The sequence below is a fragment of the Acanthopagrus latus genome, chromosome 2, assembly GCF_904848185.1.
Source record: "Acanthopagrus latus isolate v.2019 chromosome 2, fAcaLat1.1, whole genome shotgun sequence".
Lineage (NCBI taxonomy): Eukaryota > Metazoa > Chordata > Actinopteri > Spariformes > Sparidae > Acanthopagrus > Acanthopagrus latus.
Window position 1 is genome coordinate 7753750 of NC_051040.1, and position 26606 is coordinate 7780355.

A 26606-nucleotide genomic window follows, 5' to 3' on the forward strand; every position below is an offset into this window, starting at 1 on the left:
GGGCCACTGATCGGTCTGAGCTCCTTCCTTCAAAGGCTGGACTTCACAGGGAGCTGGAGGCGCGATTCACTAATTACTCCTGCAGTTCCACGCTGCTGCCCTGTGCATCGCCTGCACCAAGCAGACAGCTTTTCTCGCATCGCCAGCGCTGCGCTCAGACAGGCCTACCCACGAACCCAGGCCAAACTGTACAGGCGTGTTAAATCTATAATTCAATGATCAAATTAGCTCTATGTCTATTTTTGTCCCACTGTAAACCAGCTGTTAATGTGATGACATTGCAGAAATCATTTCTCATAGTCACAGACAGCTTTCACCTCAAATTTTGGAAACTCCTGCATGTTGAGGAGAGAGACAAAGAAATATGATGTCATTATAGTTCTTGGAGAAAAAACGCTGACATTTCAACATTAAGTATGTCATTAGTGCTCCCCCTAACGAAATGAGCCTAATTAAGGCTTGAGTTCGTTATTAAATTATCTTACCACAAAGGGTGTCTTTTCAGCGTTCAGTGTTGGAAATGTAATTTTATTCTGCAGAGATTCACTTAATGGGATGAAAATAGATCTAAAGTTCCAACTGTGTTCACTCGCGTGTGTCATCATTTTCTCTGATGTGAGGTAGTACGTACATGTGAGTGTGTGTGTGACTATATGTCCATGGACATGTTTTTATTGTACTTAAGAAGTACTTTGTGCTGTATGTTTTGATTGTCTTTTTTGTTTTATACCCATGAAAGCTTCAAGATCAAATGGTGCATCATTGTTCATGAGGAGAGGCTGCACCTCTGGCTTGTTAAGCCTATGCACATATAAGATATTGACTGGTATATACCTCTATCAGGATCTTTATTGGTTCAGAACTGTGGTTGGTCTCTCTTCATTGTTTAAGTGATTTAATTCCACAGAATCCCATTAGATTTCATTATCATTTGTGTTTTATTCGCCGGCTGTTGTGAAGGAGAGGGAGTCAACAGGAAGATTAGACAGTGCTCTAATTGTGGTGTGGTTTACAGTGGGCCTGTTTGCCTGCATCGATCCACTGTGAGAAATAATAATAAAATGGAAGTAAAGCGATGCAGGGAAGGAAGGACGCGGCAAGCGAGCAGGGCTCGTTACTGAAGGAATGATGTATTGATCGCGTCTGACAGGGTGCTGTGGACCGATCAATCCTGATGGGCAAGAGGAACCCGTTAGGAGATTCTCCTGGGTCGTCAGGGTCACTCAGACAACAGGCAATGGGAGAGAAATTAACTCATCAAGGAAAAGGGATTGGTGGAAAGATGGATGTATGAATAATCAAGAGAGAACATTTTTTAGGGTTGTGTAGAAAATAATTTGGTATGGTGTTGTAAGGTGAGAACATTGTTAATTTGTGTATGAATGCATGAAGGCATACCAATAATCCTCCCACTCTTGACCTGTTTAATACCAGTGAGGGAAGACAAACACAATGCAAATGAGAGGAGCCGTGCTCTGTGTGGACGTTTTGTCCTGCATACTGTTTCTGCACAAGGTAAACAGCTGCATGCATGCTTCATGATTCAGTTTTAGATGTTGATAGTAAGGCAGCCTATGAGAAAGAAACTTACATTCAGTCAAAATTAGGATAAATTAAAAGAAAACACTGTCAAACAGGTGAATAGTGTCAGATAATGATGGGAAAATAAAGCAGAGAAGAGGAGTAATGATGTAAACCTACAGTATCATCTGTCTCTGCTGCCCAGCGTCAGTCCAGGAAGCCTTTCTACTTTCCCCTTGAGTACACTATGCCTGGCCTTGGCCGAGCTAATTGATAGCCTGTACGTTAATTTAAGTCAGACATGAGTGGCTGCTATTAATGAAGGTGGAATTTGCCAGCCTGACAGTGAAGTGAGGGCTCACGGGAGAGTGATCTACAGCTTGAGGCAGAGTCTCGATGCAGATGCTGGAGTGGTGTGGAGCTGAGCAGCCATTACATTTCAAGAAGGCATCCACTGTGAACTGAGAATGAATCCATTTTCACAGTAAAATTACCTGTATAAATTGGAGATGGTCTAGGACCTATTTTCGCAGTGTAAAGTAGAAAGGTGAGCAAAGTTTTCTCCCTCAATTGCTTGGACAAAACTCATAGAGGATTATGATGAAGTGAGCAGGGGGGTCACTCTATGATGGCAATCCTAAGGTCGGGTTTGTTTGTGCTTTATCTGCTCAGATCGATCGGTCCATCCACACTGACAGGCCATTTGCATTTAGTCCCCATAATTGCTGGAATTAATAGCACACACATTTACATTGTATTGTCAGCCGTGAAGTGATTATGGTAATCAGCAGATGAATTCAAAAGGCAATTTGAAACTGCTATTTTTTTTTTTTCTCAAATTAGTTGATCGACTTCAATCATGTGAGTGCTCAAAGGAAGAGTGGCCATGAATTATCTGTGCTAATGACAGGTTTTTAGCTGGGCATGGGTGTTTGCACCATAATGTGACAAAGCCAATACATGTGCATTATTTGTTTCAGCGTGTTTGTCAGTCGCAAGTCCGGGGTCATGTTGATATAAAACATGCAACAATTACCTGGTGTGATCAGACTCCTGTGGAGAATGCTAAGTGCTGGTTGTCACTGTGGCACTGGGAGGTCAGAGGTCCCTTTCCTTGGCAGCGTGCTCACATGTCACCTTTCTGCTATTCAAACAGAGGCTCTTTGCCCCATCTCCCCTTATCTCTGTCCTTCTTTTCCCCTCCCCTTTCTCAGCCTCTGCCCTCATATTTAATTCAGTAGTCCGTCGAGAAGGAGCAACGTGTGTGGGTTACTTCTTCAAGGCCGGACTGGAGCAGGGATAGACCATTTTGGCCCCTTAATAACAATGGTTCAATGTTCATTGACCAAGCAAATCTTCATTTGCTCATTAATGTGAGACACATCCCAAAAGTAGTAGACATTTTAAGAATCCAAGTGATTTTTTTTTTAGTGCATGGAGTAAAGGGGCGGGGATGCAGACGTCCATGCTGAAATGGACGCAGCAGAAGCAGTCATGCATGAGTGGAGCGCCTAGCTCTTCATTTAAACAGCTCTTTTGGAGGAGGAGGATGGTTTTCTCGTGGCTTGTCATGGTTCCCCCCATATTTAGACATGCTGTCTGAGAAAACAGCCCTCCATCCCCACTATCGTGGATTCAGTTATTCAGTTATTCATGGCTTGAGGGTGAATAATGAAAGATGGTGAAAAAACACTTCACTCTGTTTCTCTCTCTGCCTTTCTCTGTCTCTTGACTGGATTGCTACTTAGTTCTTGACTCCTATTGAGTAGGGGCATCTCCAGTATCAGCAAAGTCAATAATATTGTGAAGAAAGTCACTAAAATGACGTCTGATATTCAATAATGCTAATGCAAACTGAAAATGATTAGCTGATCTATACTAATCAAATTGTCAAAATCAGTGTCAAATGGCAGATAAGCGTTCTCTATGTATATTCTCCCAGAAGACAGAGTCATGGATGTTATCCCAGCCATACAATATGTTTGGTGAGAGCCTCAGCATCTCAACAGTGATCTATGCCATCAAAGGGCCCAGAGTGATGTGGCACATGAATGCAGAAGTAGCTCTTTTTAGGGCTGCGGTGGAGCAGAGGCTCGCGCAGCACGCCGGCTGCGATTGCCACCACTCTGTTCTGCTCTTTTATGTGGCTGTGAGAGATGGAGGTGTTTGAAGACAGGGATAGGGCTGGTGTTGTGACGCTGTCTGCCACCGCTTCATTCTTCAGCTACAGTCATTTGAAGGCAAGGAATCCAGCTCTGACACGTGCCGAGCAGAATCCAGGAAACAGCCATATTCTTTATCTAATTGCATGCGATACAGGTGGAGACGATTTTCTGGCATCTCCTGCGATATAATTGTGTGATAATGTATACTGAAAGACGCACAGCATGTGGTTCTTGTTTTGTTGTGGGTTGTCGATTATTAAGGAAGACTTTGCTTCTGTTTTCATGTATGGCCTCATGAATTAATCTTTGCCATATCAGACACTCAGTCATTTTACACTCTTGATTAAACCTCCTATGGAGAACTCATTAACTATGCATGATCACAATAATTAATCCCCCCATCCTCCTTAATTCTTCACATGTACCTGCTTGGCTGTGAGTGTCCAGCAGGTGGCACACCACCAGACATGCAAAACACAATCTTGCGGAGGCTGTTATCTGTATGTGTAGAGAGAACTGATAAAACCACACACGCTAATTGGGTTTTACAGCAGCCACAGTCTCACAATGCTCTTTCATTACCCAGGGGACAGTGCGTCTGGTTGTTTCTGTGTTCAGACATACAGGGGTTTTAGGGCATCAGTGTGTGTTTGTGTGTGTGTGCGCGTTAGAGTCTGTATGTGTGTGTGTGTCTGTATCATATGTGTGTCAACCACCCCCACTGAAGTGAGAGTGCATTGCCCGTGTGCAATCAGAAATTCCAGTGGCGGCAACAAAAACAGCTCAAGTGGTGTCTGCAGCAACGCTGAATGTCCAGCCAAACTACACAAGTCTCTCCTAATGGCTCCCCAACGCCCTGCTCTCTGGGATTAGACATGACGATTTCAAATGTCATTGTATCACAGTGACCTTTCAAGGACCTGGAATTAATCAAAGAAAAAAATACGCCTGCTGCCTTAAATGGCAGGAAGAGTCACCTTTGATCTGAGCATTGGATGGAATTGTCCTCAGAATTGAAGTGATTTTGAGACGGTTCAAAGGCTACGTTTACTGTAAAAGGTCTGTGTCATGAAATCAGAAGGGTTTGTGTCTTTGTTATTACACTTAGAAGTAGAGGCACAGTTTCTGTTTCAAATATAGTATGATGTAAGATGATGTTTTTTTGTTTTTTAAGATAAATCAAGTAAGAAGTAAGAAGAACATAATGTGGCAGTAATTAGAGGGGAAGAGGAATTTTCCCTGAGAGAAAAGCTCCCTTTAAACTCAAATAAATGCTTGATATGTTATTCATTTATGATTGGAAACTCAGTTGTCTGTTTATGTGAATTTACCATTGCCCACAGATGTAGTTAAAAATGTTAAACTCATTGTTGTCAAAGTACCAATAGTCATCCAGACAACATTGTCCTAATATGTCTGAATTCCAATCATGGTGGAGCGATAAAGCTTTGTTTCTTTGTATCGGAAAACATCCCATTATGCTTCTAATGATCTCTAGAATTTAATCACAAGAGAGAATAACACTTGATTTTATCTTCTCACTCTTACCAGACACATGCAGGGAACACAGCAACACCCTCTCCACCCTCTTCTCTACCTCCTGTCTTTAGCAGTTCCGTCACAGTAGTTCAGGCTCATTGAATTATTAGCTAATTGCCAGGTGAAATCAGTATTGATTGTGTGTTGCACAGCAGCTAGTGGTAATAGTGGTATATAGCTGGTCGCAAACTGGATTCTGCTTCTGGGTGATATGAAAGCTGGGGACTGTAAAGATAAAGGACACTGTGTGGGTGGAAGTAGAGATGCCTGCCCATGCAAACACGCACGCACACACGCACGTACACACACACACACACACACACACACACACACACACACACACACACACACACACACACACACACACACACACAGCTTGCACATAAACACACATACAGTGTCTTTTGAGCCTTGTGTCTTTGCTGCAGAATCTGTGCCCTGGAGAGCTGTGGGATCACTGTGCGATGCTGCTGTTGAGCCACTGTCTTGTCCTTGCTATGTAGGTCATCGGTGCCCTCCAACGATATCTTATCCCATCTGCAGTGCGGTCAATACTGTTGACAGAACTTCAAATAGCTTCGGATTAGAAGTTGCCTCATTAACTTTGTTCCTTTGCCTAAATGATTAACCTCACATCTCCAGCCTAAAGAGATGTATTGGACAAGTTTTTAGTACCAGCACAGAATGAAACAGTGCTGTTTAATCTGTCTTTTTGATGTGGTGCCTGAGAAAATTTAAGGGTGAGGAAAGAAATGGAGAGGTTTAAAAAAAAAAAGAACAAAAAAAACAAAAAAAAAACAAAACAGGAGGGCTGAGGGGCTGAACAGGATTGGTTTAGATACAGCACTCTGCACTGATCCTGAGCATGGCAGTCAGTGGTGTGTTTCAGATTGTTTTCCATTTGCATGATAATATGAGCATGGATTGACTCACACACAAACACACACACACACACACACACACGCCAGGGTTATTACATGCAGACTGACGGTTCCAGCAGGAAAGATTACCTGAGTGAGTATCCAGGGTTTTTACTCTATGCCCCGAATGGATGAAATTCCCCCCATTAGCACGCAGGTTACATAAGCCTGGTGTACAGGTATATCCAGCTGCACAGAGGCAGTAAGCTGATTACAGATGGAACTAACACAATTACTCCTCCGTAATGCAATTAACACGGATTGGATTGTGAAATAAGCGACCGGACTGTCATGCGGATTCGCTCAAGATGTAGAGCTGCTTGCGCAGAATGACGCCAGAGAAGCTATAGCTCCAATAAATCATTTAAATGCTCCGCTGAGAGAGTTAATGTCAGAGCTTTTCAGCACACATGCTAAAGTCTTTTGCATTGCATTTAAATGAACAAACATGTGAATCAGCTATAAGGTAAATCCCTCTGTGAGTGTTTGTCGTCTCTTAGGATTTTTTGTTTTATCGGAGTGCTACGCTAATGGACTATATATGAGCCAGACTCCTGTTATTTCAGCGCAGCATAGAGTGATCAGTTTGTTATTAGTGCTGCTGGTGCATTGCTCTGCCATGTGCTGGGCAACTGCTTTCCATACAAACTGACAGCCTCTGCAGCACAGACACTTGAAATTGTAATTTGTGTGTGTATGAGTGTGTGTGATACTTAGGTGAGCCTAATGTAGCAGTGATTTGCTGAGCAGGCAGCAGCACTGCTACAATTTATTCCGAGTATTTAGATGTTATGTGCGGCATTCAATCACGCCTCAGCAGACGCACATAAAGTATATAGCACATCTTGAGGATGATAGCGGCGCTGGTTGTACAGAGGGGGATTTTCAGATGCGCATTCTGACTAAATGGTGAATTGCTTCTTCCCCCTCAATCATAAACAGCTCACACATGTACACACTGGGACATGGAGACAGAGAAAAAAAACATCCCCGTCCATGGGCGAGGCTGTTGTAAAGGTCATCGCCGTATCCAGTTTAATTTTTGCTCTTCCTCAAGAGTTAAGATCTATAAAGTGATCAATAAATCTCTTTAAATGTCTCTGCATGTAGGCTGCATGTGATTTAACACCCTGCCACATCTGCTGCCTGCTTTCTACTCGCCGCACTGACAGATCTCAACCTTCCTCTGCTCACAAATCTAACTGTATCAGCCTGCGTTCCAGCCACCCAGCTCGAAAATGGCCAGACCTTTACATTTGATGGATATCAGAACTGGTTCAAAGTCCTCTGTAAAGGTTCTGATCCAGAAGCAGCGGATGATTTCTGGTATGGAAAAATGTGTCACTGTGATCTACAGTGGAGAACAAAGTGTCCTTAGGTGTGAGGATTCTTCCTTTCAGGCAGTATTGATTGAAGGAAAGATGATCTGAGGAGGCTATTAGGAGGATTGAGGAGGGGGGAACAGGCGGGGAAGGACTGTGATGAACACCTCTCTAATCATTATGCCACGTACAGCACTGCCTTCAGCATCAGCCTCACACATGCACACGCACACACGCACACACGCCAGACTGTAAAGTAGGATTAGTTCAGAATTTACAATATGAGATCAGTTGTGTTTGTTTAGAACATTGTTTGTGCCTGTTTTTTGTGCCGCCATGTTGTGGGGCCGGCTCTGCGTCTGCACCAATACACACATGACTGCACACCGCTGATGGGTGGGGCTCTGTCACAATGAGCACAAGGAGACACAGTAATGGCATACACGCACACAAGCACACTGAAATTTTATGATGTCTCCCAGTATCTTCGTGGTCCAGGCTTGTAGATTGGTGTCTAGGGAGGGATGCTGAGTACAGTAAACTGGGCTATCTACAGCTGTTGTAAACACCTCCCTTTCTCCTCCTGCCTGTCCTGCAGTACAGTATGGGCTGAGCACACTTGCACTTGGGGCTCATCAGACCAAGCTAGATAAAAGCTGCTCAACTCCAGCCGAGAGCTTAATTAAAACGAGGCTGCCATCACAGAGTGACACCTTTTACAAGCTCCTAACGGCTCTCTGCTTGCCGTTACTGCCAATCCAATTATAGACCAAAACAATAAAATAGATACGGAAGGAGCTGCAGCAAATAGGATGGCATAAAGAAAAAAGAGGGAGAAGCTATTAAAGATCATATGAAGATTTGCACAGTGGACTGCAGCACAAGGCTGCAGGGGTTTCATTTTCACCAGAGATGCCTGTGTAAGTATGCCACACCGGATAAGCAACTCAGCTTCTGTCTGTGTGTGTGCGTTTTGTGCAGTCTCTTAGGAAATCCAGCCCCATTCTCACAGCCTGGACACAGTTCAGCAGCATCCTGGGGATTATCTTTCCCCGTGGAAGGTCACTACCTCAATGTCATTAGGCCAGAGCTCACACAAATCTGCTGAAGACATACACACACACACACACAGCAAAAACAGCATTTCAGACTTTTTTCCAGATCCAATTTCTATACTTGTGGCTTCTAACACTGTTCCTGTATCCAGTGGAGTTACTCCTGTAGTGCGACAGTGTTTCATAGCTGGACTTGTGACATCTGTTATGCTTGAACAGTTACATAATGAAACTGTAGGGGGTTATACATATTAACTATAACCCTGCAGGTGAGAGGGAGAGGTGGTGAGGATCAAAATAATGAGATATCATGATGTGGTTTGAGGTTGTGTAAGAGCAGAACAAGATCATAGATGAAAGGTTGGTATTTTTTATGTAGGTATGCAGAAAATCAAGTGAATATGTCTTTAAGTTTCAATTGTAAGATCTGTAGGCTCCACTGGATGTGATAAAATGAGGGTGCGTCCTGTATTATATAGGCTGCAACAAATATTTGTCATTATCAGTGAATCCATTGTAACTTGTGCTCATGTTTAATGGATCAGTTGTTTGGTCTTGTCAAAAAAATGTGAGATACCATCCTAAAAATGTCTTGTTTTGACCACAATCCAAAGATATTCAGTTGAATGTGATTCAGGAGTAAAGAAAATGTAGATGCTGGAATCAGAGACTTTTAACTTCGATTACCAAAATAGTCTGTGATTTATTCAATGGTTGGCAACTTGTCAATTTCCTAAAAAGGAAACCATGGCCAACTTGTCTTACAGAACTTTATTCATGATAAGTATCAAAACTTCCAGTCAAACAATGTAGAGAAAGCAGCTAAAAGGAATTTGCTTCCAGTGTGTTCAGATGAAAGCATAGCATACGAACTCTCAATATGCCTACTCAGCCACTCCTCTGTGTAGCTCTATTACATCCCAAATCATAAACTGCCAGCAGCCTCAATGCAATATTATCTATCATGTATAGAAAGAACTGATGCAATAGGAGACTAAGAGGGAAGACATTAACAGGAGACATTTGCCTGTCTGCCTGAGTGCACTACTTCCTCTCCTCTTCTTCTTCTCACTTTACTTCCTCTCCGCTCTTCCCTTACCCGATGCAGGAACAAACCCACCTGCTCCATCATGATGCCTCACTACCTCTGTCTGTGCTGTCTCTGTGCTGGAATTGGCAGGAAATCAATCCCGCCGCTCTCATCTACAACCCCCCCCCCTCCTCTCCCTCCCCCTCCCCCTCCTCTCCTTCCTTCACGTCTTACTCCCCCTCCCGGCTGTAAAGTGTCCATTCTGGACTGAGCACAAGCATCAGCACAACATCATGCCTTATCAGAGCCGGCACAAAGACCCATGGGCACATTGTTCGTCAGTATCAGCCAGCTCCAGTTTCAGCGAACTGTCTGAATCTGCCAAGCCCCCCAAAACACATTCATGACCATAAACAAGACAACAGAATGAAGACTGGCGTGGCCACCAAAATCAGTTTTTGGGGTAAAATGCAGCTTTAATTGTAGCGCCTGTTAATTACAGAGCGCTATGAGAATAGGAAAAGATAGTAAGGAGGATACAGCACATCGTTATTTATTATGCAAATGTATTCCATTTTAGACACAATTAAGTGATTAGAAAGCTGTCGCTCTCTGCTCTCTTTCTTCTCCTTGTCCTTACTTGTCTTTTTCTTTGCTTTTCGGCATATTACTGTAATGAAGCCATTACTTCTTCAAGTGAATTTTAATGAGTTTTTAACTAACATTTTAATGAGCTATACATTACCATAAAGCATGGATTAGGCTAAATTGAATTGTGTCAGAGTGTGTGCCAATGTGCGTGTGTGTCTATGTGTGTGTGCATGTGTGTATTTGTATTGTTAAGGGGTGTAAAGGAAATAGGTTCATTAAGAGTTAATTATATTGTTTCTGAGCAGCAGCTCACATTTTTTCCTGGATCGGGCCGGCAGAATCGCCCTCTGTGGTCTCACTGTCATTACGGTGCTGCCCAGGGGCTTGTTAGGCCAAATTAGGGGTGCTGTTTGAAAAATGAGCTTTGAACGGGTGCTGCTGTTTAAATAAAGATGTTTGTTTAGGCTTATCTACTGAATCGGAGGTAGCAGCACAGTATGTGGTGCGAGTTTGATGGAATGCACTCCGTTCATTTATAGTCAGCCTCATCTATTCAACACCTTTGTACTCCTCCCTCCAGTTTGACCTTGATCAGGCATCCTCTCGTCATCCCCTGTTGTGTTGTGTTATGTCTTGCCTCTTTCCTCTCAGCGTTTTCACCAGAGCACATATGCTCTTTCATCCCATCCAAGGCTGCATTAAAGATGCACATTTCATGCGATATCACCGCCTGCGATTTCCACCCCCCTCTATGGTATCACTGCCGGCCATATGATTCTCTTTACTTTCACTCTTTTCCATATTTCCTGCATCTTATCTGTGAAAGTGACAGTGTTATTTACAATCCCTTAGCTCGGAATTTGCAGATAGGGAGAATAGTGGGGGAGATCATATCGGGCTTGGCCATGGTCTGTGGAGAATGATTGGGTGTGCATGTATATGGCTTCATCTGTGAAACCTCATCTGCAGTCAGTGCGGAGAAAGCACTGACAAGCCAGTGAAAGTGAGTGGAGGGGGGCAGGATGCAACGCATGGGACATCGCTGTGGGATGGGAGAAAAAATTGATGAACTGAGGAGATGGAAGAAAAAGAAAGACAGAGAATGACCCCCGATGGTGAATGGAGAGAATGAGACAGACAGAGAGAGATGGTGATGAGTTGTGCTAATGATGAGAGGCTGCACTCAGTTCTCAGAGGACGTACAGCCTTGGGCACCACCAGCCGGCCATATTTTTGCAGCTGTTTCTCTGATCTGACCTGCAACCCCTCAGTGGAGGAATATAGGGGATATGTGTGAACCTGCTGCTTGCCTGCCTGCTGAGGGGGTAATTTCTGCATCTGGATGGGGGGCAAAGGTTAGCTCTGTCCGGTGGGAGGGCAAATGAGCGAGTCAGAGCTGAAGAAAGAGCTTGCATCCAGACAAATGGAGCACATCTCCTTTCACTGTGTCATATTATATAGTGTGGCATTATCCTTCTCCTGCCTTCAGCATCAACAGTAATACAAAACATCAATGACAGCACATAGAGTGGTTTTGGTGTGTTTTGTCAAGTGACATATATATTGTCTCTCTTCTCTAAGGGTGGAATTGAAAATGGCAGTATTGTAATAGCACTCTGCTGGATGAAGCGCAAAAAGCACTCGAATGAAATGATATTATAGCTTGGAGCTACCTCTCTACAGCTTTCCCAGTTTGTGTGTGTGCATGGTTTATTTTCTAATCAGAGTGTGGGTAGAAGGTGGCGGGTCTGGGTGCCGGGGTATGGCCCCGGGCTTCATGCTGTTGTAATCTCTCTCTGTGTGTCTTAGCCCCTGACCCAGGAGAGTATCTATGAAAGCACGGAGGGTCTTTTTCTCCAGTAAATAGGGAGGGGAAAGTAATAACAACCACGCAAACATTCACACATATTACAAAAAGATACCAAGCCCTGAAGCTTTTAAGAAATGTTTCACAGTTTGTCAGGTTGTGTAAAGGTTTGTGTGTGTGTGGTGAATGTCTATCAAAGTGATGTGAATGTCAGAATGGAGAGAAAAAAAATTAGGTTCTAGACATCACTCTGTGGTGTTGTGGCAGCAAGCTCAACCTTTGTGAACCAAAGCTAGGTGTGCTCCTGCAGGTGAATGCATTTGTCAGCACTTATCTCAGTATGCAGGCTGGACGCTTCAGTCAAGGCTCCCCACTAATCTTACCGACAAGCAGTGTCACCCTCCAGTGAGTAATATCTTGGGTGGGAGAAGAGGGTGCTCTGTACAAAATATCTCTCCTCATCCCGTCCTTGCCCTGCCACCCCTGTGCTATGATGCCGGGTGGTTGTGCTGTCATGTATCTGCGTCGGAATGATTTTATGTGTACTGAGTCTATCTCTGCTAAGGACACACACACACACACACACACACACACACACACACACACACACACACACACACACACACACACACACAGGTGGACCTCCCTAATGGTTGCTGGCGCAGGCCTCCCCCAGCAATGTACGACAATCTGGTTTACAAAGTTTCTGTGTGGGTGTCTCCTTTGTGTTTTATTTTGGCAGAGACCTCCACTCGCAACCCCTTGGCTGTTTCACAGTGCAAGTTGCAACCTGACTCCCTCCCCTTTAAGTTGGAGGTGTTGAAACAGTGCCAGCTGAAAGAGCTGCAAATTTGCCATGCTTTGCCCCCTGCCTGATGCTCCTTCATCCGAATCAGCCCACCCCACTGATATTTGGGAAATAAATAGATAAATAAAATATGCGAGGCAAAAGCAGATTAATATTATTCAGATATGGGTTCTTTTTAGCCTGCAGCCGGATTGACAGATGTAGCACTTGCCAACTGAGGGGTGTAAATGTAAAAATATATAAATATTTATAAGCAAGTGAGCAAGGAAGCAGAGTTTGGGGGCTGCTGGAACTCCATGGGAGGTGAGATGTTTTCAGTGGAAGAAGAGTCGAGTGTTTCAGGGGGATAGAAAGGCAATTACCTTACGTCTGTCGGCTGATTCGGGCCTGAATGCCTACAGGGCTCTTAGAGTTCAGCCGCAAATACACAGACCGGTTTAATGATACGCACATATCAGATGCACCTCACATAGATTAACAGAGAAAAGAAGTCATGTTACGGTTCTAATATAAAAGCATTCACTGGCTTTATGATCCTCGACACAGTGTAGTTCAACCCATCGAGGCGCCTGCAGGCAAAATTGGGAGGGAAACATGCTCATACTGTAATGAAGCAAGGCAAATGTTACACTGAGGTGATGAATATTTGAGTTGTGTGTGTGCTCTAACCGTAGGACGTTGACCTTGCTGACTGTGGCCTTGTAGTTCGGATTAGATTGGGTACTAAAGCGTATTTGGATTGGACTTATGCTCGTTTACTTACTAAATGTATCTGTTCTGATAGTTGTCTTGGAATTAACAAACTAACACACAGAACATAATCCCTTCACCAGTTTCATTGGTTTGTTTGATTGGGATTGTATGTTGCGCTGTGTTTATCCTGCCCTCAACAAGTGTGTGTATTATATCTGCTGGAGTGTGTAGCTGCTCTGTTTTTATTTTTCTGTTCAATGCGTGTATTTAGATTGCAGGGTAAGGGTGCATTTACTGTGACATACTGTGCAGTGTTAGATTAGATTAGACAGCGCGACACAAGCGCCCTAATGATGCACCTAATGTGTGTTTCTTTTGTCACTGTTCTGTTTCAAAGGAAATTGATTCTGACAAAAATCCCATGGGTGCTGGCAATAAATGGAACGGAGCAATTAAATCCAACGTGATCTTGAAAAACAACAGGCAGTGTATGGTCCAAACCATTTAAAGCAGCAGGGCTTCTGTTTGTAATGCAAATACTCTGAGCCCAGTGGTGGTGGTGGCTGTTATGCCCACCCTGGCCAGGGGGTCGACCACTCTGGAGCTGGCTAATTACCTTAGCTCTTTAGATTAGAGGGCAGCACCGCATGAGAGAGAGAAAACATCTACGTCTACCTATTCTGTATTCTCTCCTGTTACCCCTGTGTAAAGGTTTCATTTGAATTCATGTCACACCGAAGTCCCACTCTGTACCCCCGTGCATCCCCAGGGTAATTGGGTTGAAAGCTTCCTCTCTTCTACCGCCCGGCTTCCCCTTGGTCTAAATAAATAAATAAGAAGACAATGGCAGCACAGTTTTCTGTAGAGAGGGTAAGAAGAGTGAATGAAGAGATGAGAGAAGCCTCGAGCACAGGGACCAGTTATCCCCTCTTATAATCCCGGCCCTCCCCGCCATTGTCCCCCAGTGCCATGTGGAATTTACATAAGGACCTGTGGTGCTGCCCTTAATTTAGCCCTCCTCAAGCATCTTCAAACATCCTCCAATGAGCTCCAGCCTTTTATCCTTCAGAGAAATCATGTGTCCCTCGCTGGATGGACACAGCTCACGCTGAAATTCCTAAAGTGCTGCTCCATGGATTAGATTTATTGTAGATCAAATGGCAAAAGATCTGTTTGAGTGCGCACAGCAGGAGAGAGCCAGAGCAGCCTCCAGTTTGTACCTTTAAACATGAGGTTTTATGTATGTTCAATCACTGGTGGTCGAATACATGTGCTGAATACAAAATTGACAAAGAATTGAATATCTTATGGTTATTTTAGTATGTTTGTGTACATCTGTGCTTCCACATTTATGTTCTTACATGTGTGATCGGCCTCTTGTTTAATAATAATGAGCTGATGCTGTGTGTTTCACCAACGCTATGCAGGGTGAGAGGCTATCTATGTGATGAAAGGCCTACCTGAGGGTGATTAGATACAAGGCCACAGTTGTTCATCAGACCCCCCACTGTTGTTTTTTTTTTTTTTTGTTCCTCTGTGTGTGTGTGCGCGTAAGTGTGTATTTGAGTATATTTCAAGAGAAGTGAAGCAGTGTTGCACCCCTGTGAGCTCTCACATGTGAATGACACCAGGCTTCAGGGCATTCTGTCTCTGTTTGTTCTGCTACCTCCACAGGGACCTCCATTAGCTCCAATTAGCTTTCACTTGTGCCTGCCTTGTCAGATGGAGCTGCATATCCCATTTAAATAAGCGCCATGAAAGCTGAATGCGTTCGCAGTCTGTGTTTTGCACCCAACTTAATGCATAGAAAGATGGTGAAAATGGTGAACTTTAATATTATGGTATTTAAATTCAGCCGCATGCGACACAGCTGCACTCTTTCTGAACCGTTTCCTCCTTTCCTCCCCCCTCAGTGCTGCGAGATGACTTCAGACAAAACCCTACAGACGTGGTGGTGGCAGCAGGAGAGCCAGCGATCCTTGAGTGTGTTCCTCCCAGAGGCCATCCTGAACCCACCATCTACTGGAAGAAAGACAAAGTGCGAATTGACGACAAGGATGACAGGATCACCGTGAGTGCTGTTACAATCTGTTTTAATACCGAAGAACTTCTTTTAATGTCTTGTGTGAGTTTTATTGTGTGGGGCGCATAATAAAAAGCTACAGAGGCATTGTTTCTTGTGTTACTGCAAGTGTCGGTTAAAATTGACAAGGACTGCAATGAAAACTTGGAGAACGTGGAGATAAACTAAAATGTTTCTTCTGTGTTTTTAAGAGAATTTTTCATTTATTTTTTTCTTCAGATTCGAGGAGGGAAGCTTATGATCTCCAACACAAGGAAGAGCGATGCTGGCATGTACATTTGTGTGGGTACCAACATGGTTGGAGAGAGGGACAGTGAGACAGCGCAAGTCACAGTGTTTGGTGAGCTTAATTTCCCCAGTTCTCATGAAACATTAACATTCCTGATGATTGTGCTTTGTCCATGACATGATGGAGGGATAAGAAAAGATTATGATTCGACAGAGGGGATTGTTATTAAGGAAGAAGCCTCTGTGGACGTCCAGCGTATCTTCCCACACTGGCAAAGACCCACTGTTTGACATTATGAAGTTATCTATATCTATCCCGTGTGCCCATTCCACAGAGCGACCAACCTTCCTCCGGAGGCCCATTAACCAGGTGGTCCTGGAAGAGGAGACCATCGAGTTTCGCTGCCAGGTACAAGGGGACCCTCAGCCAAATGTTCGCTGGAGGAAAGATGACATTGATGTTCCTCGTGGGAGGTATGTACATCTATAGGATATTCTAAAAATAAAGGCTTTGTTTCAAGGGTGAAAAGTTTCTGCAGATAGGTTGCTTCACTCTTCCTCTGTTACCATATATGAACAACCAGTTTTGAGCATGTGTGTTCGTTTTGCATACCTGTATGGGTGTGTGTGTGTGTGTGTGTGTGTCTAGCACTGATGTGACAGGCTGCACTTAATACGAAGGAGCTGTGGAGGCGATGATGTCAGTCTGAGTGACTGTTTCAAACTAATGATAACTCACACTGCCAGCTATCACCTGGTCTGGCTGCCAGGGGGCATTAAATGGCTCCATTAGGCTGTACACAATGCACATTACACATTCAGGATAAAATGGCTCTACCCTTTGGTGCCCCAAAAGACAGCTCCCACATCCATAACAGGAGCAGACTGTGTCTCATGTCAAGGAAGGGCTCTGCATGAAGACAAACAGATATTGAGCCAGACAATTAAAACTGAGTGACAGGTAAGTGGGCAGGAAGCCTGAAAAGTAGACAATGAGACAAGCAGAAAAAAAAATCTGGCACACTGAGGAGCAGACAGGTAGAGACAGAGACAGATAGAATGACAGGATATAGGAGGAGGCAGAGTAAAGCTGCTGACGTGGCCATCAAGTGTCTGTGTACAGGTGCAGCTGTTCAGGTGAAATCTTGGCACAGACACCCCAGAAACCTGGAAGATAATAACTCCCTCCCTTACACATTTAAACCTGTTCATTGTATGTAACCTCGTTGACACACTCAGTGACTCACAGTTTCAAAAACAGAAACTGATGAAAGAATAGAAGTCTGTAATCTACTGAGAAATACCATTGCACACTATAGTGTGTCTCACTTTCTGTGAAAAGCCACTGATGATGTAGTGATACTGTTCTAGCTGGGTCCTGTGTATTGGCCTGTTGCTTCAGTGTGACTCACAGTCAACAGCTTGGTCAGTGTGTGTGGACTTCAAAGAGACCAGCGTTATGTCCTCAGCCATCAAGTCAGTCACAGACTGCTTGGATCACCTCATAAAACATACACGCTCAGTGGACTTGACATCTCTCAAGGCTAGCTGCAGAGCTGAGCGTGGGCGGGTTGTTTGTGTCTGATAAGGATTTGGTTCACTGGGCAGTGGGACGAGAGCTCTGTGCCAAAGCAAACACATAAAAGTATTTCACTCGTGTCTTTGATAGGGAGTTGGCTCTGGAAATGAGTTCATTTTGTACACTAATTAACAGATTTATAACAGAGTAGGATGAGTGTCATGTGCCCGTGTCCTTGCTAACTGTACCGTCCCTTTGAAGTTTGGCCTTATTCGGAGATGGAAAAAAAAGAAGAGAACGCCTTAAAAAACACTGCCAAAATTAATAAGCAATAAATATTGCAGTGTGTCTAATTACACTGTGAGGGCTTGTTTTCCTTGCTATATTTAATTCTCCAGTTTAGCTTTGTAGCAGAAAGCAAGCATGAAGCCTGAGATATTCTAATTCTGACATTTTCTGCTTCCTTTGTTGCGTGCCAAAAGGAAGACTCTTTTTATTGTTCAGTGAAAAACTTTTTCCTGCTTCCTCCGCTGCTTATCCACACTTAATAAACATCAAACACGCCGCCTTTCTGACTGACAGAAGAATTGTTCAAAATCCCACGAAAGAATAGTTTCCGGTCCAATAACTGGCAAGTGCTCTGAAGAAGAAATGAAAGCAGCTACTGTAGCACAGCCATTGTGTCATTACACTCTGGGCGTGTGTAGCCGTATCTGTTGTGGTCTCCACCATAGGAATAAAAGATCAAGCCCTTCTGTATTCAGTGGGGAGGGGTCTTTGTTTGCGCTTCATCTGAAAAGGTTACACCGTCCTTATTATTATGATAAGCTGTAGAAATAGAGAGACTTAGTAAGGCCGCTCCTTCTTTACCATCAAATTGTTTTAACTTGTCTTTGCTGGTCCCTTTACACACTTTGTCTGTGCCTCTGTTTGTGTGTGTGCAACTTTTATACTAGCAAGAAGGGAAATGGAGCCTCAGCTGAGTAAACAGGTCTTTAATATGTTCAGTGGCTCCAGCAGCCTCCCAGGCAAACACACACTGGCACATAGACATAAAGTACGCCAGGATGGCACTGGCTTCAGTCTCTGTGGGATAGAGGAGGAGATAGAGACAGCAAGAGAATGGTTTCAATTAGAGGACAAAGAAAATAGTGCGGCTCTTTTACCTCTGTGTGTTTTACTGTGTTTGGAAAAACTAAATTAAAATCAGCAAACAAGCTGATTTACTCGTGGACAGTTTTCAACAAGCTTTAGTACTGTGATGTGATGAAACAGGTCAGATCTATGTTTTTCATAATACATGATGATGAGAAATCCCAATACATGCCCCTGTGAAAAAGTTGAACAGTCTGGCACCTGTCAGAGTAAATAGTTGAAAATGTCAAGAAAGAACAGGTGCATTATCCCAACAGGTGCATTAATAATGACAGGAATTCAGATGTTTCCTTGCAAAGATGGAAGTAGTACACAGATATTGCAGTTAAGAAGAAATTATGCCGCAGTGTAGAAAGTACTCTATAACAAGTAAAAGTGATGTGCTTCAGTTTTTAGTTAAATAAGAAGTGTAAGTATCAAAATATACTTAACCAAAAAACAGAATTAACCAAAAAAACAGTGCATTTTAAGCTGTATGTTGATTGTGTTTTATAAATCTGCAGAGTGACTAGTTTCTAGATTTAAATAGATGTACTGCAGTAAAAATGAAAGTAAATAAGATTTGCCTCTGAACTGTAGTGGTGTAGAAGTACAAAGTAGCATTGAATGGAAATGATCATTTAAAGTAGAAGTACCTCAAAATTGTAGCTTAGCACAGTTCCTCAGTAAATGTACTTTCAACCTCTGTTTTAGTGTGTGTTAAAAGAACAATTGCATGGATCTTATTCTTATTAAGAAACGATTTAGGTTTAATTGTTTACATCACGCTTTGCTCGAAGCACTGTCATTCTGTTTGTATGCAACAAAGCACATCCCAATAAATGACTCAGAACGTCAGCGTAAATCTTATTTGTGCTACACATGTGTAGCTATTCACAGAAAAATCCACATAAACCCCGTTCGGACAGGATTAATATTCCAGAGGGAGGAAACAGTCTTGTTGTGGATTTTATTTGACTCAGTGCCAAATTACAGGAACTGGTTCTTTAAGAGACAAACATTATAAGGATTATCAAATGGTTCTTTCTGAATTCATTTTATATCTTTACAGTAAGGAGAGCACTGGAGTCTGTGAGGTGATGATGTTAAATACATGTAGCCCACCACACATAGAATTAGTTATAGGAAGGCAGACCAGCCAAGACAGAATAATTACCTGTAGCTGAAATTAGATCAGGCCATTTGTTGAGCTTGTGGGTTCTTATCCTAATAATGGCTTTTCTTTTTTTTTTCTTCATCATCTGGGCTCCCAAATAGGACTTTATGTTAGCATCAGGTCAGGATAAAACGTTTCTACTTTTTCCATTGTCAGACCGGACTCTAAATTGTGTGCTGTGCCAGTGAAACTCTAAAATGTCTCAGGGCACAGCTTATGTTATAAAAGGTCCAATAAGTGTGCTGAAAAACAGTGGTTGGTTGGGGCTTTAATTATCACCAGCGTAGAAGGAGAGAATTCACATATCTGCGCTCCAGACAGGATTAAAATCACTGACCAGCACGTTATATTAAAATCACTCAACCTCCCCTAGAGAAATAAATCTGGTTTGAATGGGACTCATTCTTTTTGCCTTTATACATGTGATTGGATTCAGATGGTAGAGTAGTGTCTTCCCAGGGGAAAATCTTTGGCATGTGTCATCAAGCTGCTGGATTGTAGCGTGTGTCTTAAAATACTGTGAAAAAACTCTGGAGTTGATTTTAAGCTGTACGTACAGTGAAAAATATCTACAATTTCCTCCCATAATGAAGCTTGCCCCACATTTAGAAATGCATAAATGGGCCAATTACTAATTGTAAGACTGTCTTCATTTGGATTAATATCAGTATCAGATTAAAATCCGTCTGTCAAGCATCTCCGCAGAATCTAGTGGAAAGCACTCTGTAGCTGCTCACACATCAGAGAGCTTTGTGTCTCCAAATGGAAGAGTTTCTACCATAGTCCATGAATCCCAGTTAAAAAATCTTTGGGCAGTGTGTGTTAACTTCCATTGCCTACCAGCTCAGTGTGTGGCCCACGTCTCTCCCTCCTCTCCCTCCTCATTTGCTCTGGACCCTCGTGCCCTCTTCTGTGCCTTATCAGAGCCCCTTTGGTCTTGCAGTCTATCTGTATTCAGGCCCCTCGTCCCCATTGACCTCCACAGTGCCAGCCCCTGCAACATTCAGCAGAAACAGCCTTTCTTTCTGACTCAATCCCTCTGTGCTCTGTGCATGTGTGTGTGCATGTGTGTGTGCGCTGGTGTGGGTTTGTCTATGATAGAGGTGTGTGGGTCATTCTATTTGAGAGAGCTGTTACAGCTAGTGTGACAGGAGCGCCCGTGTTATGCTGACCATCCAGTTTCAGTGATTTCCCACCTCCGCAACTCAGCAGAATGAAAATACGGCAGGCTATGGTTCCTGTCTCCATTACTTCCCCTGATATATAAGTGGATACATCTGGTATTTATGAGGAGGTTGGTGGGTGGAACAGCAGTAGGATGATCAGGGGTGTATTCAATCTTTAAGGTTTATTGACACTGATTGTGTTGGTGAATACAATAATAATTCACTCTTAATAATTCAGAATATAGAAGATATAGTGGTGCATTAATTAAGAGCATGTGCAGCTGATCAGTCATTATGTGTCAGTGCTTTTCAGTTGTCTTCATGAATAATGAAAAATACCTCTCTACTGCTAGAAAGCACAAGCGAATACCTCAGCACAGAGGATACATGTCTGACTTCCTCAGTTTCTTGTTTGTGTATCCGTTAATCCACACACACTCGCCAAAAGAGAAAATGTATGACTGGCCTCCAGGCATTGGTCTATGAGCCTAACTTAACTATGAGCTTTCTCTATCTGCAATGATTTTCCAGTACAAGCATGTAGTCTGCTCCAGACCACTTCCACTAAGTAAAGGCTGCACTGCTGCCACTGTGGCACTGAGGAGAAGTATCTCTTTCAAAGGCAAATTTAGGATGAGGTTGCCTCCCACAAACCCCTAGCCTAGCCTTACCATGAGGGTTGAAGGCATGCCAAATGGATCTTTGATTAATGTAGGATAAAGTGATGAATGTCAGTCGAAAGGTACTGACCCTGCTCAGGCCTGAGAGGTGCCAAGAAGGAGCGGAGTTCTGGATAAGGTCCTTAAAGAAGCAAGATGAGAAGCGATAGCGGTTAATTGATTCCCCCTCATGGGTGACAAGCCCTGGACAGGTAGACTCCAGTTCTTTTGATCAGGATGAGGTAAAGTAGCAGTCAGATGGTGTGAAACTGGATCAGAGTGTCAGAATGAAATGGAGCAGATAGGGGACTTTGTGTCAGAGCAGTCAGGCCAGAGAGCAGGCTGGAATTAGTCCTCTAGTGTATCTTGAGTCTGACTCATGCGCTCAGACTTGGCACACAACCCTTCTGCCAAGCACCGGCCCTGTTCATATGTACACACAGAGGCGATGCATCTCAGGTTGAGTCATTTGTGGATAACTGTACACACACATCCAGTCGTCCGCTCAGCGCACAGATAAGATTCTCTTAATGTGAGCGAGTTGGCAACGTCTAAAGGTGGAACACGGGTGACTGTGTTCCTGACAGACAGTTTCAAGGCAAATCCTCTGAGATGATCTGAGGCATTTTCTCAGATGTAATGCTTTGAAAGTGCGTCCAATAAAGTTTTCATCTCTGCACAGCCCTCTTCGTGCAGCACACACGTCAAGTTGACGACCCCGAAAAATGCTGCTTTGTCTTGGCATTTGCTTACATTCCCATCACTCCTCATCTCCCCACACGAGCAAATGACTCTGCACATGTGTGGATATGTGTTGGATGATTGTATACTCTGTTCTCTGCGTGAGTGTGTGTATGTACAGTGTGCTTTCTCTAGCCCAAAAGGAGGGAGGGTCCAATGGGGTGAACTTGGCTCTCCTATCCTTTCCACAGCCCTTCTACATGTGCAATTACATTCCTCCTCTAATAGAGAACAGAGCTCTACCCCAATCCAGTCTCAATAAAGAGCTACTGTTCCCTTTCTGTGTGTACTTACATGTGTGTGGGGCCACAACTACCTCTTATCCCTGAATATTTCCACTCATCTTGTCATCTAGGCTGATTCCATATAGGAAGTTGATTACAGATTGATTGGGCTCATGTTTCCCACAAAGAAGTCATGGACCAGCCTGAGGTTCTGTTTGAGGGACTGATGGAGACGGGACCCAGAACAATTAGCATGTTGTGTCCAGTAGGTGCATACGTGGGTTATCCACATGCAAATGGTTTCGGCTGTTGCAATTTAAGGCTGCGGGAACCTGTATGAGAAGTTGAACTGTTTAAAAATCTCGGTTCATGGTTCCTAGAAGAGGAATTCTGTTGACTTTGGTTTAGCCTTAACTTTTCATGTTTCGCCAAGATCAGGTCAAAAAAAAAACACTGAAGTGTTTAGTGTAAGTGAGCAAATGTTAACATGCTAACATACTTGACTAAGTAATATGATAAGCATGGAAAAACTTACCAGCTTAACATCAGCATAATCGCATTGGCATTGTGAGCATGTTAGCATGTTGCCTTTCAGTCTTGTTTTTTTAATAGCAATGTAAAGACTGATGTAGATCATCTGTTTTCTGCCTCTGTATCTCATTAAACTTTTGAGAAAGACTTCATGTATGGTTGATTTTACCCAATACAAAGTGAAATAGGTAAATATAATGTAGGGCTGTAGCAACCAACTTCTTCAGTGAAAAAGTGCCTTTCCTCTACCTCTCAGGTTGATTGAGAGTCCTGGGGGAAAAGCCATTTGTTTACTTGCTCTCATCATGGTTTGTTCGAGAGTCACTGTGTTTTTCCCTAAGCCCTAACTTGTCGTTGCCACTGTTTTGCTCATCTCCACCTCCTCTTACAAGTCAGGAGTTCATGTTGAGCTACCCATCATAGCCAGAGGGCAGAGTACGGGAGGATTCTTTCTCTATTAGCCTGTTTGTTTTTCATCTGACGACAGGCATGTCCCAAAAGGTGCTGTCTCATTCCTTTGGATGCCACTCACTCAGTTTCAACAATAAATGCTTTATTCTCCTCCCCCACATTACCTGAACTGTACATCCCCTCTCAGTAGAACAAAGCATTCAGTCATGACTCAGTCAAATAATCATTATGGCTCCTTAAGTACCTGTGTGGAGAGGAGGAACTGGCAGTCAAAGTTGAGGAATGTGCTTCAATAAAGCTGCCTTTGAAATGCTCGCTGAGGAAATGTCATAACAGCAGGCGAAAAAAATAAGACATGGATAGACGGGACAGATTAGTTTTGCAGCTGCTGGTGGCAAGCAGCCATCAGTACACCTGATGGCCGAGTAGAGGGGTCTTTCCCACCCTGAGGGAAATTAACCATAGCATACTGTTACTTTAAAGTCACATCAGAAACTGTTGCTGTAAATCATGGTTTGGTGCCATATCTAATTGTCCAATATATTATCAAGAACAAACAGTTATCCACCTTCATACTGTGCACTATTGTGTATTAACTTTTAACAATCTCCCTAAAGAGGCCAAAAGCAAAAGTGACTGTTGCTGCTCCAACGACTATTACAGCTTATTCCTCCGTGCCATGGAGCTGCATTGTCATCCAAAAGCCATTAAAAACACATAAAAGAGTCATGTTGCTGCTCTTGGTGGCATATTTCCTCATTACAGCGAACATGACCAGCGCAGTTTGTTCAAAAACAACTCTGACTGTATGTTGGATCTCAGGAGGGTTTGCTCGGTGTTGGGCAGACATCACTGCTCTTGGTATTTTTATGTGTTTTTAATAGTTGTTGGACTGGAAGTTTGGAGTTTTATGTAACAGGGGTATAAGATATAATAAAAGGATAATCTAATGGCAGGCATGGCCTTTAAAGGTGACTCTTGGGACGTGGTATCAAAAAGACACGTCAGCCTGCAGTGCACTGATTTAAATGCTGAAAGCAACACACGCACACTGCATCAATTTCAGCTGGGTCGCCAAACTCTTTTTTCAAACTAGTAATTTAGAATATTCTGTAATCACCTAGAGATTATACATGGGGGCTTTAAATGGGCAAGTATAGTGCCAAGCTCTTGTAGAGTGGCCCTTTATCTGTTCATCTCAGCTCTGTTCTCAGTGCCTGAGTGACACACTGAAGACAGCAGAAGGTTGTCAGACTGACAGACCACCATCACTAAGGCCCACCACCCCCGCCGGCACAATCCTCACACACTGCCAGGCCAGCACCCCCTTCAATTACAGACTGGAAAAACAAACAAGACCTGCATCATACCCCTGTCAACTGACATACAATTCATACAGGTCTAAGCACACATACTACCATCTGCAAACACACAAAAAAGCAAACATTTGACTGCTGCAGTGGGCCGACTTTGCCTCAGTATGGCCACTGTATTGATTCAGTCAGCTGCTTTCCAATAACAAGCTTTAGTTCTGTAGAGATTTATCGCAACTGTATGTTCATGCACATGCAGTCACACACACACGCACACACAAAAGCTCAGGAATCATCCACAAACTCAGAGAGAGAAACATCTCATGAATATTAAACAAGTTTTGAAGGTTCCAATTGAACGCACACCTCCCTGTGTACTGTGTGTCATTGTTGAATAATTGATCCTCCTCCCCGCAATCTCCATTTGTCAGAATGAACAGTGGTGCTTCTTTGTACCTCTCCAAGAGGAAATACACTTTCCACAGCTGCTGCCGGAACGCTCAACAGGCACGGGTGAAATACTGTAGCACGTCTTATTTATCACGGGGTTAATATTTTGTCTGAATTTATAGTATTTTCATTTAATGCTGAACAGACAACTTCAATTTCATGATGTGACATCTTTGTTTACAGGTATGAGATCAAGTACGACAAGGAGGACTATGTGCTGAGAGTGAAGAAGGCTTCTGTGAACGACGAGGGCACATTCACCTGTGTGGCAGAAAACCGCGTGGGCAAGCTAGAGGCCTCCGCCACGCTCACAGTCAGAGGTATGACACGCCTTTGTGCCTTTTTTGTGTTTTCACATTAGCTAGTCACAGAACAACACTTAGAGAAGGCCCTGCACCACCGAGGTCGTCCAACTTGTACACCAAAACAAGGTTTACATTGGCAGTTTACTCCATAGGGTCCCCTTTACACAAATGGTAATCCAGAATGCTGACTCCTTCGGCCAAGAGAGATGTAGACAGTCTATGAATCTCTTTAATTATTTACATTTCCAAGTGCGGCGTCGACACACTCTGCCACCCTCCCCCTCGTTGTGGTGGTCTGCTAGCCACGCTATACCCTCCATGCTGTAACCACCCAGTCAGCAAAGCCATTTCACAGATTACTGGTGCACACCGCCAGTCCCACACCTCGGGTTTACAAGGTTAATAAAAACATTCTAACCATGATTTTTTTCCTCTTTTCACCACTCTTCTTCCCATTAAACCCAAGTGTTTAAGGTCTCTGTGTAGCGCTTTAGAGGGCCACAGGGGGCCACAGAGGGGTAAAACAAGGTCTGGGTTGTTTTTTTTAACCTTTCTGGAAGTAGCATCTTAGTGTTTTCCTTGACAGTGAGGAAACATACAGTAACACAGAGGAAACACTGGGGAACCACTACCTGCAACAGCTCTTTTTGATGGAATTTTACAGCAGATCCAGTCTGCCTGTAACCCACATGCTATCTTCACTTAGTCTTCGAAATGCTCTCTTTCTCCCTCTTGCCTTTCTTTTTTTTCTGCTCTGCCCATCAGCACGTAGAATTATAGATTTCATTAATGCAGACAGCGAAGGTCCAGTGGTAAATGTGTCTCTGGCGAGTAGTATTGGCTGCCCATGCAGGTATTTGAATTCAGTTGAATGTGACTGACCACAGGGGGGCGCTCACACCAGACTGCCTTCATCATGCTGGTGTCTAAGAAACAGAAGCTTTAAGCTTATTAATAAATCTGTCCAGCACCAAAAAGCTACTGGATCCTCTCTGTCATGCTTACCCTGGGCTGAAATGTGTTGGCCCTACACAACATGTCATTCATTCTGACTTTGATTTTGTTTTGTCTTATTTTATTATTTGTTTTGTTCCTCTTCTCTTGTTTTATATGTTTGTGTGTCTTAATTTGCTCCTTTTGTGTATCCACTCCTCCATTGTTGTGTCTCCAGCTCGCCCTGTCGGTAAGTACCCATCCTTCTGATTTGATTCCAT

The 26606-nt window shown here is 43.4% G+C and overlaps 1 protein-coding gene across 16 annotated transcripts in view; it reads left to right on the forward strand.

Moving 5' to 3' along the window:
* The window catches only part of robo2 (roundabout, axon guidance receptor, homolog 2 (Drosophila)), a 310454-nt gene that overhangs the window by 233306 nt on the left and 50542 nt on the right, over positions 1-26606 (forward strand). For 12 of the 16 annotated variants that reach the window (XM_037083062.1, XM_037083129.1, XM_037083120.1 and 9 more), the window contains 5 exons: positions 15365-15522; positions 15754-15874; positions 16098-16236; positions 25271-25407; positions 26564-26575. In XM_037083062.1, coding sequence (XP_036938957.1) covers positions 15365-15522; positions 15754-15874; positions 16098-16236; positions 25271-25407; positions 26564-26575 — 567 coding nt within the window. The remainder of the gene's footprint in view (positions 1-15364; positions 15523-15753; positions 15875-16097; positions 16237-25270; positions 25408-26563; positions 26576-26606) is intronic. The other 4 variants (XM_037083065.1, XM_037083085.1, XM_037083163.1 and 1 more) reach the window with 1 other exon arrangement.